Source organism: Coturnix japonica, chromosome 8 (assembly GCF_001577835.2).
Source record: "Coturnix japonica isolate 7356 chromosome 8, Coturnix japonica 2.1, whole genome shotgun sequence".
NCBI lineage: Eukaryota > Metazoa > Chordata > Aves > Galliformes > Phasianidae > Coturnix > Coturnix japonica.
Window position 1 is genome coordinate 17,923,418 of NC_029523.1, and position 15,328 is coordinate 17,938,745.

General features: G+C 43.6%; 1 protein-coding gene across 4 annotated transcripts in view; it reads left to right on the forward strand.

Annotated features, from left to right (window-relative positions):
* Window positions 1-15,328, forward strand: part of ST3GAL3 (ST3 beta-galactoside alpha-2,3-sialyltransferase 3) — a 134,797-nt gene that overhangs the window by 81,751 nt on the left and 37,718 nt on the right. For all 4 annotated transcript variants that reach the window (XM_015870384.2, XM_015870385.2, XM_015870386.2 and 1 more), the window contains 2 exons: window positions 8,111-8,174; window positions 14,363-14,458. In XM_015870384.2, the coding sequence (XP_015725870.1) occupies window positions 8,111-8,174; window positions 14,363-14,458 (160 nt within the window). The remainder of the gene's footprint in view (window positions 1-8,110; window positions 8,175-14,362; window positions 14,459-15,328) is intronic.

Below are 15,328 nucleotides of genomic sequence, written 5' to 3' on the forward strand. Positions count from 1 at the left end.
ACTCCTGATGTCCCTCAAATGATTCTGGTTCTGAAATAAACTATCGCATTTCATGTTGGATTGGAAACTGCTGCTGTTGTTGATTAACCATGTTAGTAATTACCTGTCTGCTAAACGAAAGAAGCACAGGTGTAAGCAGGTGGTTTCTGTTCTTCCTCATGAACAGGGATGCGGTAGGTGGTCCCTGAGTGTCCTGTGCAATGAATTAGAAGTACAAAGAGGGATTTATGAGGAGCAGTGTACCTTTATCTTTCAGTGTCTTAAATAGACATAGAGCTCTTGTACATATTGACTCTGATCCCTCTGTTTACCTGAGATTAAGGCCTGCTTACCTGATCCCAGTTCCCAGCTACCTGGGATGGAAGCAGAGCTGAGAACTGTCCCAGTGTGGGAGCCAGTACAGCAGATTTAAGGCATGGTTGCATTCATCACAGATGTCTGTGGCCCATTTTGGGAACTCTTGCTCTCTCTGTGCGCAAATGTGTCATATTTTCAGCAAAATATGATGTTACTGCTTGTAGGTTTTAACCCCAAATGATCTCTACAAGTATCTGTTTGGCCTTTATTGAAACAGTGGCTCTGGACTTCACACAGTTATGACTTCTGCAGCTGGCTGTGAGTGAGTGAGGCTATTCTTCAGAATCTAAATCAGGGTTTTCTGAATGACAAAGAATGTCTACTTTGTTAAACAGCCCATTGTCACATTTGACTGCACTTACTTTATTACTCAGTCTGCCAGCACCATGTTGGGCTTTGTTGTCTCCTGCTGTGTGACTTGGCAGAACCAACAATAGGATGTGCATCTGTGGCTCTTTGGTTACATCTCTATTAATAAATGAGCCCCGAAGGCAGTTGATCTCATTGTACAGACAGGTTAAGTCCTTGCCCCTTCCCCAAAAAAAGAGAGTGGATGCATTTCAGCTTCCTACCCAGGAAGGTCACCCACCTGTGTGAGCTTCTGAACCTTTGAATGGATTAGGAATTAGAGGAGGTTGATTTCTGGTCTTGGTGGTGAACACGAGGACTGTGCTAACTAGTGTTTGATAGGAGGTGCTTGTGGGTCATTGTGCTGCTGCTTGTTTGTTGGTAAGCACGTATGCAACCCAAGTAAGGGCTGTCCTTCAAGAACACAATGAACTTACTCAACTTTAAGAGCTGTTGAGAAGATCAAACTGTAACAGGAAGCTGGAACTCTAAAAGCTGCATGGTAAGACATCCCGTGGAGGACAGCTCAAACCCCAAAGCACCCTCCTGTGTCCCAGCCTATTGTTTCAGAACTGGTTGCAATGTTGGAGTGCCTCCCGCTTTCCACCATGTGCAAGGCTCTCATTTGCTTTTATGGAATGCTTCTTTCCCAGCACTCCCCAGGCCTGTTCTTCCAGCTTATTTTATTTATTTATTTTAATTCTCTGTGAAGAACAAGGGGACTGCAACAATCTCAAGCTGTTAAATGAGTTACGTGGAAGGTTTGGATGGAGGTATGAATACACATAGGCTGCCCATATGGTTGCAGAGTTCTTCTGGCAAGTGCACGGCTTTCAGGGTTAAGTTTGTCAATGAATAAGCAATGGAAAATTGTTTATAGTGTTAGTGAGCTTATTTATCCCAGAGGGCCTCCTCCCCAAATTTACCTCTGTAGCTAAAGCAAAAGGAAAGAGTTATTTGGAGAAGGGCAACAAACAAGGCTGGAGAAATACCTGACTATTAATAGAATTTCTCAGTACATGTGGCTGGAGGAATATAAGAGGCTTTCATAAGAAAGAGTAGCTAGTATCTGGCATCATCTCAGTGTAATGAGGATGGGAGTTGCTGCAGGGTTTTTTAAACTTAAGTGAAAACATATGGCATAGCATACACTAAAAAAGCTAAGCAAACATGAGATGTGTAATATCTCCTTCATGCATTTAGTTGGTAATGGTGTCATTGCATAGCAGTAATTATAGGTCTTCTCTTCTACCTTTGTTCCTGCTGGATCATTTTAAGCAGAGAGGCAGCTTTGCTGGCCCTGCATTGGTTTGGTGTTGAAGGTGATATTTATTCCTTAGGGAGTGGCTGTCATTTTACCAGCTCAGAATTTGCTCTCACCAGCAATCCAGGAAGCCATTTCTAACCCACTGGGGTATGAGAGTATTAAGAACATATTTGAAGTGCTACAGATTTATTGAAAGTAATATGCAGCACGGGCCAGTGGACTTCATATTCTCATCTGATACAAGAGGGACTCTTACCAGAGCACCTATACTAGTAGATATATTGTGCAAGAGTTGATTGTTCTCATGCTTGGTTTTATTTGAATGTTTTCCTTTGTGTGAATGCTGCTGGGAAGAACCATGGTTCAGTGCTGCTTAGCAGTGCTTTCATTAGTCTCTTGAGGAAGAGGTCATTTATCTTCAGTGAAAATGTTGTTTTTGAGTGTGCAAAGATGGCGTATCAAAATTTAATCAGGAAAAAGAAATTCTATTCTTTATTATTATTATTTTATCTGTTCCTGTGAAGGGTGTCATGTGATGAACTCTTGAAATCATGAGGCTTCCGCATCAACTTTCTTGGCATGAGCTGTGTTTTATCTTTGAGTAAATGTATTCACCTGGTCACCATGAAATTTACAACAGGCCCAAACTAAAACTATCTGGAAAATCGGTCTTTCCCAACCTGCCCTTTCAGCCCTTTGCCAAAACTGAAGTATCGTATGCAGACACCTTTCCTACTTTTTTTGGCTGGATCTACCCAATAATGAGATGTCTTTCTTCTGCTCTAATTCTCCAACTTTCACTTGTTTTTTGTCATCTACGTTCTGTTGTATGGATGGTTTTCCAGCTATGAGCGTTTTCTTGTTTTCCGTGTGTTCTTGACTACTAAGCAATAAGCTGTTAATTCTGTTCTGAGTAGTATTAACTTCTTCTTCTTGAATTTGATTGAAGCAGAATTCTGAACCGTTTCCCACTAGAATTTTACACTTGGCCAAAATTGGTAATAGTTGCCATTATCACATGAGAATGTATCTATAAAAATGTTGCAGTTTCCCCAGGGAATTTAGCTGGTTATATAGCCTCAAGGCATTAAATGAGATATTGTGGGGATGGGAGGAATGTTCAAGTTTCAGAGGAGGTAGAGGGCCAGCTTTTTCTTACTGAAAAAAGCCTCCAAAGGGAAGAAATCCCGAGGGTTTTGAGGTTAAATCAACCTTCACTCTTGAGGTCTCTTGAGGAAAGTATAACCCTCCAGTAGAGTTCCTTATTTCAATTAAAAAATGGATACTTTGTTGTTGAATGTGCTTAGGGAATAGCTCTTCTCCTAACCACTGAGAAGCAAAAAGTGCTTGAGAGGGGTAGTTCTTGAGCCCCAAGTTTGTAGTTAATTGGGTGATTCCAAAGTAAAGTGCTTCCCAGCAGTATTGAAGTGCAATTGAGATGTGGATGTTATCTCTATCTTTTGTCTCTTAGAGGGAAGAGCAGGTGTTCTCTGGTTGTTTTAAGTGCTGTATTGTGATGCTTCTGCAAGGCTTGAGAAAATTAGAAATTGCTGTAGTAGTTGTTGAGGTGGTTTTTAGCCTTGAAGATGTTGTTTGGCCACCTGAGAAGTGGCATCTAAGGTGCAGCAATGAAAGGAAGGACGGTCCACTTTTACACCTGTCTTTGTTTTTCCTCATATCTTTGGACAGCACTTCATGAATCCTTCAAGGTTCACTTTCATTTGGTGTGGATTAAAGGCTGTTTGTGCAGACTTTACTGCAGCACGTACATCAGAGTTGAATATGGATCAAAATGGTTAACGCGTGGCTATTGCAAAATGTTGCCCATTTTCTGGCATAATTATTCTTTAACATTCCAGCTTTCCCAGCCGTGGGATTATGTTGGAAACTGAGCTTGTATTCTGGAAAAAAACAAACTCTTGGTTGTGAAGAAAAGCTTGGAAAAAAAAAAAATCCCTGAAGGCTCTAAAACTACGATGTAAATCAAGAGTCCAAATGTTATGTATTTTATTTATATCTTGTTATAAAAAAAGACCTTAAGGGCTTTCTGGAGCTTACATTTACCACATGCCAGGATTTCCTAAAATTGTTAGGGAAGCTTTTTTTTTTCTGTCTTTTGTTTTGTATTTTGTATCTATACAACACTAAAATACGTCTCTTCTACTATGGTTAAAAATCATCAATGGAAGTATTGTGATATTGGACACAGTGGTGGTTTTAAGTGCTGTTGTTAAGGTCCATGTCAAGCAAACCACCTAAATCTGGCACAGCTATAACCTTAAGAAAACATTGTCTTGTGTTTACATACAAGAGCTGATCTGAGGACAGATTCCTGCAGTTTGTAGCTAACTGTGGTGGAGAGCCAGTTCACGTGTTAGCAATATGCTCCCAAGTTCTGGAAGTCTTTGCTGCTCTCAATTGCATGGACGTCACAAAGCTGGACGATCAATAGGATGAATGGCTGCAAGGAATTTCAGACTCTTTGATTCCTGTGGTGCTCACAGATTCTGTAAAGTACAAATCGTGATCTGGATGTGGTGTTACTGAGACAGAGTATGTGGTGGGACCTGAGTCTGTGTTGTCCTCACGACGGGTGCTGGGATGGCAAATTCTTCTGTAAAACATCACTGCATCTCCCATGCGTGCTGTTCCATGACCTTAAAGCATGCCCTTCATGTTCTTAATGGTATGTATATACCCTCAATAAGGGTATGTAGACTTGCTGATTTTACAAGAAGGTGGCTGATGTGGTAAAGTTGAAACATTACAGCCCCTTCTTTTGGCCATTTGAGAGCAGCTCGGCGTCCTTGCTTTTAGGGCAGGCAGAAAGTAGGCCCTGTGAGATGGCCACAGTAAACTCTGTAGAGTGAAAGGTCTCAGGTTTTTTAAATGATACTAGCAAGAAGCTTATGCATTAGAAACAACAGTGCTAAGTGTTGTTGACATTTACAGTGAAGGTCTCCACTCTTCCACATAAATAACAGATAAAAATGATAGAATTCAGACTTAGGCTGGCTCTCACTGTGTGGTCACTGCCCGCCTAATTTCTAACTATTTACTTTTAGTTTTTCCAAATGTCTGAAAATTTCAGGGTCAACCTGAAGTCAAGATGTACTTTAGTTCAGAGAAACCGTACGGTCCTGAGTTGCTTTTGAATCTTCTGCTGTTATATGGAAAAGCTGATAGAATATGTCATGATAACTCAGGATTCTTAGATAAATGTGGTCAACTCCTCCTCTAGATGGGAGGAAAATGTGCAGAGTCTCGCTGCTCTGTTTGTATAGTAATAGTGCGTGCATAGTGGTTGATAGACAAATGGGTTAAATAACCTCCCTCAGTCCCCAGTAACCTAAATTCTCCGTGACAAGAGAAGAAGTATAATAAACAGAAACTTCAGCTGTGGAAAACTGTCATAGATTGCGTGCCCCGGTGATGTGTTCATTAGTTAATACTGGGAGAAAGTGGAGGCTTTGGTGACTGTGCTCTCCAAGGAGCTGCAGAGACAGGAAAAATCATACTAATACTAATAATTGAGGCATTCGTACCCGTGTCACTTGTAGTATCTAGCTTGTTCTTGTAGATGGGATTTTGATCCTAAGAGAAGCCATTCTGAGATGTGTTTTGCTCCCATGAATGCTAACGTTTGTAGTATTTAGGATGGTTGTGCTGCCACTGCCATTTTAACCAGAAATGCCAGAATAATGATCCAAGGAGTGGAACACCTACCCTATGGGGACAGGCTGAAGGAGTTGAGGCTGTGCAGCCTGGGGATGAGAAGGCTTCAGGAAGACCTGAGATCTGCCTGTCAGTATCTAAAGGAGGGCTGTAAGAAAGAAGGGGACAGATTCTTTAGGAGGGTCTGTTGTGATGGGACAAGGAGAAATAGTTTCAAACTGAGGGGAGATATAGGTTAGATATAAGGAAGACAGTTTTTACAGCAAGGGTGGTGAGGCATTGGAACAAGTTGCCCAGAGAGGTGGTGGCTGCCCTGTCCCTGTATACACTCAAAGTCAGCCTATATGGGGCTGTGAGTGCCTGGTAGAGCTGTAGGGGTCCCTGTTCATTGCAGGGGAGTGGGACGAGGTGACCTTTAGAGGTCCCTTCCAACTCAAACAATCCTATGGTTCTATTATCGTTGTTTTCTTACAGGCTGGAGGCAAAATTAGTATTGGTGATGTCTGCCTTGAACTGCACAGAATGAATAGAAAGAACAGTATGTGTGTAGTGATACAGCTGTTGTGTTTAGTGAGGCAGCCCTGAGTTCTGCTGGGTCAGAGCTGGGAGCCCCTCTGGTCTCTGCACCATACCCCCAAGGGTTCACATCTCCGGGCATGTGATGCTAAGACATGTCTGCTGGGCTGATTTGCTGGGGCTCTGCACCAAATAGAAGTAGCTGAAATGGTTCCAGATGGGAAACGTCTCTCAAAGAATGAGACTTGCCTAAATGAGGATGTGTCTGAGCTAATGAACTCTGTTACAACTGAGCTGGCTGTGTGCCTTGGCCCTAGAAGCAGGAGGTGAGTGCACGCATACCTGTTGCTTGTAACAGGAAGAAACATTGTCTTTTATCTTTTGTAGTGCTGAGAACATGTATACTCAGGCCCCTTCTGGCCCCTCCTTGATGCACTTGTCCACCCACCAGTGTTCGCTCCTCCCGGGTGCCAGCACTATGTCTCCATCCATGCCTTGCTTTCCTCACAGCCTGTGGGGTTTGCTGAGGAAGTGTTTCACATTTAGCTGTTCCTATCTTTTCTGAATGTCCTGCCTTGTTTAGTTTGTTCGTGTTTTCTCACTGGGTGATGGGAATGGGTAACATACCCATTCCAGATGCTGCCATGTCCAGTTCTAAAGTAGTCATGGTTAATTCTGGCACATTTGCTATGAAGGCGTTTTTTAATAAGTTGGCAAGATGAGAAAAACCACATTAGTGGTTTTTGACGTGAAGGATGGTCTCTGAGAAGGGCAGAGCGTTAACCTTTGGGATGGTAGGGCAAACCTGGCAGGAGAAAAGCTTGGCAGATGGGAGGTTGCAGCCCTTGACATGGGATCCTTTGATCTCTTTTTTTCTGAGAGTGTGGGAAAATAACCACAGTAATGTATACCATGTAGTGAGAGTCAACGCAAGAGACAGGCCAAGGAGAGGGCTGTGGCGTGGTGCCATTAGAGGTCACGACAACCTACTGCTGTTGCAGAAGACTTAGGGAAATAGCATTCCTGTTGGAGAGGGAGTCTGTTGTCAATGTGTCAGAAAGAAATCTTCAAACGAAGGAAAACAAAACTTGTTTCTGTTTGTGAAGTGGCTTTTACCCTGCAGATTGTTTCTTTCCTTATTCTAGTCCTGAATATTGTCTTCTGAAAGTAACCACAGCTCATGGCACAGTAATGCCATGTCAGAAACTCACTAAATTGAGAGGAACCGTCTGAGGTTTTCTGTTCTTCACCTTTTCACATCTGCCTTGTGTCTCACCAGGGTCTTGTCAGGCTCAAAGTTTTTTGGCTGCCTCAGTCTTATGTGTTTGTCCTACACTCTCATCCTGCAGCATAACTGGTACCTAAGAACAGAAGTCCTTGCTTAAAAGAGATGCCCAAACTGTGCCAAATGCCATAAGTAGCATCTATCTGGAAAATCATTTATGTTCACTGTAAACAATCACTTGATGTCAGTCTTTTCAATGGCACTTTGTCATTTTTAATCTTTCAAGAAATGAGATTTATTTACTCCTTTTGACTGATTGTTTCCTAAGCACTTTTGTACCAATTGACCAGTACGTGTAGGGGAAGGATATGACAGAGATTTGTATTCTCCTAAGGGGGTAGAAGGGGACTGATTGTTCACAATATTTTCCATTATAATTGATGTGAGTGTGAAACCACTGCCTTCAACTGGAGTGTGTCTGTTTCCTGACACTCTCTGTGCAAGTCACTTGTGCACTGCATCAGAACTTGGCCCATCATGTCTTCACAGACAGTTTGTGAAGATAATTGTCCAGAGAAAATAGGTATATGCAAGTAAAGCTGTTATTCCTGATATGAACTTTGTTTCCTCCAGGTAACTGCTTCAGATGGTTTACATCACTTTGTTTTTCATTTCTGTTACAAGTGAGAACTTCTTCCTAACGCCTTCTTCTTTCTCCCTAGATAATTTGATCAAAGCCATCCTGTCAGCAACCAAAGATTACCGTCTAACTCCAGCTCTTGACAGGTAAGTTGAGACCTTTTCAAGTAGTAGCCGTTGAAGCAGTTATTTTCCATGTCCTAAATAAATTTTGCCAGAAACTGGCTGTGCTTTGGAGGTGGATCAGGAGCTGGAAACAGTCCTTTTTCCAGTAAACCATAAACTCTTAAGAGGCCTTTTAAGTCAAACATAAGTGGAAAAAAGCCTTTACCTTTTGACTGTTTCTTAATCTTTTGTTTCCTATGGTGTCACAATACACTCTCTTGACTGTTTTTCAATTAAGTAAATAGCAGGTTTTCAATAAACACGTTATTCTTTCTCAGCCTTTCTGACAAAGCAACAGAATCATAAGAACCTCTTAGAGGGAAAGAAGGATCTGGCTTGTTTTAACAAAATGTTTCACAAATTCCTAACTCTGAAGGCAGGAATGTGTGATTGTCCAAGCCTGTGCCAGGATGCGATAGCAGTACTCCAGGGTCCTGAGGTATTTGGATTGATGCCTTTGGAAGCAGTTCCTTTGATTCTTCAGTCCTATTGTAGAGCTTGCTTCTGAGACTCACTGACATGTTTATGATCAACTTCCCAGCATTACTCCTTCAGCCGTTCCTATTCTTGTATTTTTTCTCTCATTCCTTCAGCAGTTTTGGTCTAGTGCTACCTCCTGGCTTGGAGGTACTTTCTTTCAGAAGCTGTCATAGGTTTTCACTGGGGCATGGTCTCTTTTGAAAGTCCTGTAGTGCTCCATTCCAAGTAGTGGTGCTTCCTTGAACCCAGGTTAACAGCACAGCTCCTGCTTTCTAAACACACTAGTTTTATTTCCTGGCCCAGCACCCTTTCTCCCAGTTTTCTATGACAAAGTTCATGAGCTTATCCAGCCTTACCTCAGCTCTCGTGTGGATTGTAGATCTTGCCAACTGTAGTTACGGTTGGGAGTTCATCTCTGTATTGAAAGTTCATTCTTATTATTTGCAGTCCCTATGCTAATTTAGGTTGCTTTGAATCATCATCTCTTTGCAGCAACTGGAGCAGGCCTGATTTATGGGCTGAAAAAATGCTCTGTTGTGACAGAGTTGGGGTTGGGTAAGAGATCATAGAATCATAGACTAACAGATGTTATGAAGACCTTCCTGTCCAATACAACTTAGGTGTGTCTAGTCTGTGATGTACCCAGAGATCTTTTGAGTCCCTCCATGTGCAGGCTTTCTGGAGTCTAGTAAGCTGATTCTAGGAGAAGGGAAGATGCTCCAAGTTCACCTTCTCTTTAGAGTGGGGTTGCATTAAGATTTTCTGTTGGCAAAGACAATATAAGAAGCTAACTTTCCTTCCTCTGTGACCTGCTCTGTTGTTCCCTTCTCTCTCCTTGTACCGCCAATGTTTAGGATAGAATAGTTCAGTTGGAAGCGACCTACAAAGATCATTGAGTTCACCTGCCCGGCCACTCCAAGGCTGACTGAAAGTTGAAGCATGTTATTAAGGCTCAAGGCAAGCGTTCAAATGAGTTTTTCTCTTAACCTAGGTCATTTTAGTCACCTCATTTGCAGAGCTTCCCTCCCACTGAACAGTTGTGCAGGCATAGCGCTGGAGCAGCAGCATGAGAGGCAGAGGAACAGGGGATGGGTGGGGAGGGCGAGCGCTTCTGAACCTATTGAAACAAGAATTCATGTAACCACATGCTGACTGCAGCTTTCCTGGGGGAAGGGTGGGAGAGGCAGGGGAGGTGAGGTCAGAGCAGTGCGTGAGAGCATAGGAAGGAAAGGGGATTAGGGCTGTGTGGTGGGGGATCTACACCAAGCCTGCAGTCTTGTCCCCACCCAAGCTTCTCCATTTCTGTCCCCCTTCACAAAGCTATCCCTTTGAGATGTTAACTTCATTCATGTCCTAGAAGCCCTGGAAGTGAACTTGTTTGTTTGACTATCTCTGTGTCAAAAGGGCATCCTGATGCACCTTTCCTGACACAGTGTACCCGACCTGGTGCTGAAATGAGGCAAACTCAATCCTTCCGGGTATGCGTACACCTTTCATCATCCCAGAGCAGCTTTGTCAACTCACTCCAACTAATCCCTCCATTGTGAGAAGAAGGTTTTGTTAACAACTTGCAGCAGCTGGAGGGCATGTGAACAAATGCTATAGTTCACTTCTGTAACAGTGCAAGTGATGTCCTGCTTTCATAGTTGTTCTCCGTGTCATCTTTATTATGGCACCTTTGTGTTGTAGAGCTTTTGATAATGTGCTTCTACTCCAGGGCAGGAGGCAGGTAGAGTTGTAATCGTCTCTGTGGTGGTAGTTGGAACTGGGAAAAATCAGACCATTTTGTATTGCTTCCAGATGGTAAAGAAGGAAAACAGCAAATTTGAGCTTATAACAGTATTAACCAATACAGTATATAAAGTAATAAGGAAGGAACTTGATGGAGCAGGAGAGGCGTCTGTGTCCCTCCAGGCTGATAGAACTGGTAGAATAAGCAGCAGCCAGATCAGACCAACATATGCTAAGCCTCCCTAAGCACCACTTGCCCTCAAGATGTTTTGGTTTTGTTTTTTTTTTTTTTTAATTACTGTTACATCTTTCCTCAAAGCATTCAGTTCCAAAGTTGCGTAAAGGAAGGCTTTGTGGGTTTTTTTTCCCCTTACAAATCCCTAAAGTGCTCTGACAAGGGAGGAAGTAGGAATAGCTACAATGCGTACATGTGCTTACAGTACTGTATTGTTCCAGGATGTCGACGTGAATCCTGGTCTTGGTATAGATGAACTCAAGCTCTGAGCGTATGTGTCAGAGGCTGCACATCTGGCTGCAGCTCCCAGCTTGGGACTTTAGGGAACGCCTTTCTGGTCTGGAAAGTCCATGACCCTCCTTAATACCACCCGGGTAGCAAACTGGAATAGGGGCTCCATCTGATGATTCAGTATGTGAGCTGTTCTGGAAAAGGCACATGGGATGGACATGATATGTAAGCAAACCAAAAGGTGTTTGCACACCTTTTTAGGAATACCGTTGAGGTATGTAACTGGTGCTGCCTACACCATGTATTTCTTTAGCCGGAAACTTGCCTGGAGCCAGCAGTTCAGCTGCAGTGGTGCCAAGTGTCCAAACTACTGGTCAGAATGCGGGGTCAGGTACTCAACATTTCCCTGCCCACCACTTCCCTCTCACAACACCATTAGGGCGGCCCTATAATCTCCTTGCTGTCCCACAGCATGGCTGGCATTGCAGAGAAAGTGTGTGAAGCACTTCTCAAAAAAAATTAAATAAATAAAAAGGGAAAAGAAAAAGCCATTAGGAGATCAAAGACTGAACCTTAGGTTCTAGGGGGTAGGGTGATGAATAAAGAGAGTGATGATGTCCCATGCTACGGTGACAGTGAAATATGTTCTGTATTTTCTGTTAGTAACCATGAAGACGTTAAATGTAATCATGTCTTTTTGAATCAGTAAGCCCTGGAGAGTGTTTAAGGAGTTAAATAAAGAGTTCTCTTTATTATTACTGTTTGCTTTTTAACCCTTCTTGGAATGTTGGCTAGGACAGCAAATGTAAGAGATATGGGGTGACAGTAAGTTGATGAGCTTGGTTTTGTAGGAAAAAATGCAGGAAAATTTGATCTAGACCAGAGCTAGGCTGGCAGCATAATTAATGTTGGTTATCTTGGGTTTTGTGGAAATAAAACCTTTTCATGTAAGTGGGATATTTCTGAGATAAGCTAGAAGCTAGATAAAGGTAACCTTTTTAAAGACATTAGTTATTTGTCTCTGTCCAGCGTTATGTTCTATGCAATGTCTTTGTAGGTCTATCAGCTTTTTAGGAATGGAATACGACACACGGCTTCTAAAAGTCGCTGTCAGGGCTGAGAATTAATTCTGTAGTGAACTTCCAGTGTGAGTCTGCTGGCAGGTATTCCCAGTGACTAAGGCTGATCTGGAGGGAACGTGAACTTGCACTGAACATCTGCTGGAGTCAAAGAGTGGGACTGTGAGGAATGGGAGGGTTGAGTGAGTCTCGACCTTTCCATAGGGCTCCTTCATTGGAGCCGAACCAAAAATCTGGCATCGCAGAGGTGGCGATGCAGGCCCTGCTTGCGAGATGAGAATTGTGTTCTGCCAACCAGTGACTATAAAAGGAACGTTGAAATGATGTACATATACATAAAATCTCTGTACAAAAGGGATGTTTTTGAGCAGCATTAGCTCCGCATGCTGGTGTTCCTGAGTCAGTGCTTCAGAGGTCTGGGGAGAAGCTGAAAGCAGTTCGAAGAGGTAGTGCAAATGTGACTCAAGATCTAGGAGAGCTGCCATAGCATGAGGCATGTGATGAACTTGGTCCAGCTTGTATGGTCAATAGAAAATAAGGAATGGGCTTTGATTGATCTGCAAGTGCTGTGTGGGAACGGGGCCATAGCGAGAGGCCTCTCGGACAGCTTTGGCTGATGGAACTGATGCTTCCCTTGTGTGTAGCTAATACTCACCAGTCCAACCCAGGGCTGCTTATCCACCTCCAGGCAGTTGTTTACATACAGTGGTCTGTCAGGGAGAACATCACGTGCACATGTGGAAGGGGCTGCTGACAGTAGATGGTGCTTTAATTTAGCAGAAAAGGGAAGGATATACTCGAGTGGTTCGAGGCCGGAACAAACGCATCTGTACCCAAAATAGGTAAAAGCAAATGGGTAGAGGGGAGTGTTTGTAACTTGTAGCCCTTGGATTTCAGCATGGTATTTTTCATCAGAAACTGAAAATAAGACAAGTCCTGGCTCAGAGACAGATGGGGAGAGAAGTTACTGTATTTCATTCAGTGCTCTGTTGGTCAGGAGGTGAAACTTCCTTATTATAATCTTCCAACATGCCCATTTTCATCTGAAACTTTACCTGTCCGGAACCAAACTGCTTTTGCTTTCCCTCAAGCAGCACCTTTTCTTTACGGGTTGTGACAAAACTGTTCCCTTCTTTGTCACTCAAGTGCCTGTTGCTGGGACAGGCTCTTTCTCTTGCTTCCTTGACACAATATACTTCCTGAACCAGACCTTACCCCTCCTTTCTCTTTGTCACCAGAACTGGGCCAGTATCTATAAAATTCTTCCTCCGTTGTTGGATTTCATCATCACAAACATCTCAATTTCCTTGGCCCTTAGGGACACAGGCGTACATCTATCTTCCCGAGGAAGTGTTTTCTCTTGGAAAGACAGCTGTTCCTGAGTGATTTCTGGGTGCTGCGCTGTTAATTGTATGCAGATCTCCTGCTAATGGCTGTCAGCAGGGTAACCCTCAGAGGTTTGCTGAGTCTTTCAAGTGCTCTGCAGCCCAGCTCTGCTGAGACAGACCCCACATCAGCAGAGCTTTCCCCTTGCTGGCTCTTCAGATACACCTCAATGGGGTCAGGAGCCTGGAGGAGGCCATTCAGTTGTGCCAGGGGTAGGACGGCACCCCAGCAGAGATCTGCTCCAAGCGACTGATTGCCTTGGAGCCTTTCCTAAGGAGGCTCTGCAGACACGTATTCCTGCAGTGAACTACCAGAGCTGGAGGCACGGTGCCAGAAGAACCAGCTGCGTTTGGGATTAGATGGCTGGAAAGAAGTCTTCTCTCTGCCTTCAAAACGAAATCACTGTGTAACATCTGCTGCGGAGTTCTCGTGACTCATGGTTCCACGAGAAACCATTCTCTTCCTTCTCTTTCTGTGTCTCAGTTAATTAAGGTTATTTTCTCCCGTTCCATCAATGTATGTGTTTCTTCCCGGGGAGAGGATGTGGGCAGGTCCTTTTTCTGCCCATTAGTGTTTTTCCATTTCTTGAGTTCTCATGAGAACAGTGACAATGTAGCACTGAGCAAGGTGAGCAGGGCCCGAATAACCTGACAAGGATTAGCTGGGAACAGGACTTCCTCACCAAGCCTTTGCCTTATTGTTTTTTTCAGTGCTAAGTGAATAATGAGGGGGTTTAACTAAACAGATGGGTTTGATTCAAGCCAGTCATACCAAGGGCTTCAGGGAGAAGCCATGCTTGTCCCGACAGCCCATCTCATCAGACCACACGTGGAGGGAAGTATTGAAAGCAGTTTATCGCATGTAATGCCTGGGCTCGATGGGGTGAGATTGGGATCAAGTGTATCTCTGTCCTCTTATTAATCCTTCATATTCCAAAAGGTTTCCTGGAGTTCTCGGGTAGATGTACACTAAATGTGTTTGAAGTCATGCTATAAAAGTCATCTCTTCCCTCTGTGCTTCCTCCACAGTCTCAGCTGCCGACGATGTATTATTGTGGGAAATGGTGGAGTACTTGCCAATAAGTCATTGGGGTTAAAAATTGATGACTATGATGTTGTTGTCAGGTGAGTCTTTGGCACCACTGTTTTCTTGTCATTTATGCAGTTTCTCTATCAGTTGGCATGCTATGCAGGCAAAGGTTTAATCTGCACTAGAGGCAAGATCCAATGGTGTGGAAGTATTAACTAACATGAGGAAAATAAAAGACATAAATGTCTAAGTTTGGGTTGGAAAAGGCCCCTAAGGGTTGTCTGGTCCAAATCCCCTGCAATGAACAGGGACACCCACAGCTCCATCAGGTGCTCAGAGCCTCGTCCAGCCTGACCGTGGGTATCTCCAGGGATGGGGCACCACCACCTCTCTGGGCAATCTGTGCCCGTGCCTCACAGTTAGGTGGGGAAGAACTAAGAACTGTGCAACATAACATCTCAGGACACAAATATTGTGGAGGACCCAGTAATGGTGCAACAGGTGTAGATATGGCTTGGAAGCTTTGAATGCTTTGCCTCTGTTTCACTGTGGGTAATGATGTTGAATAAGGGAGCGGAAGCAGAGTGGCATTGAGTGGAAATGACTGCAGTCAGAATTAAGACTTTTAGCTTTTGCTGAGGGCCTGGATCACCGCCTGAAAAACGTGCTGATATGGGGAATCATAGGTCTGGTCATAACTCATAGTAATAAATCTGTCAGGTCAGGGAGGTGTTCTGGGTGATTGGAGATTAGCAAACATAATACCTGTACTAATGGAGAGTGTGTGTGTGGGAGGGGGGGGATGTGCTCTGGGGAGCTGCAGACCCATTTGTCTGACTTGGGAAAAGCACAGAGCTTTAGAGCAGGTTCTGAAGCTGGAGTAACCAAATATTATGATGGTAAGTAGGAAAAGTGGGATGAACTGCAGTGTGAGTTTATAAAAGCAGGTTTAACAGAGTCTAAGG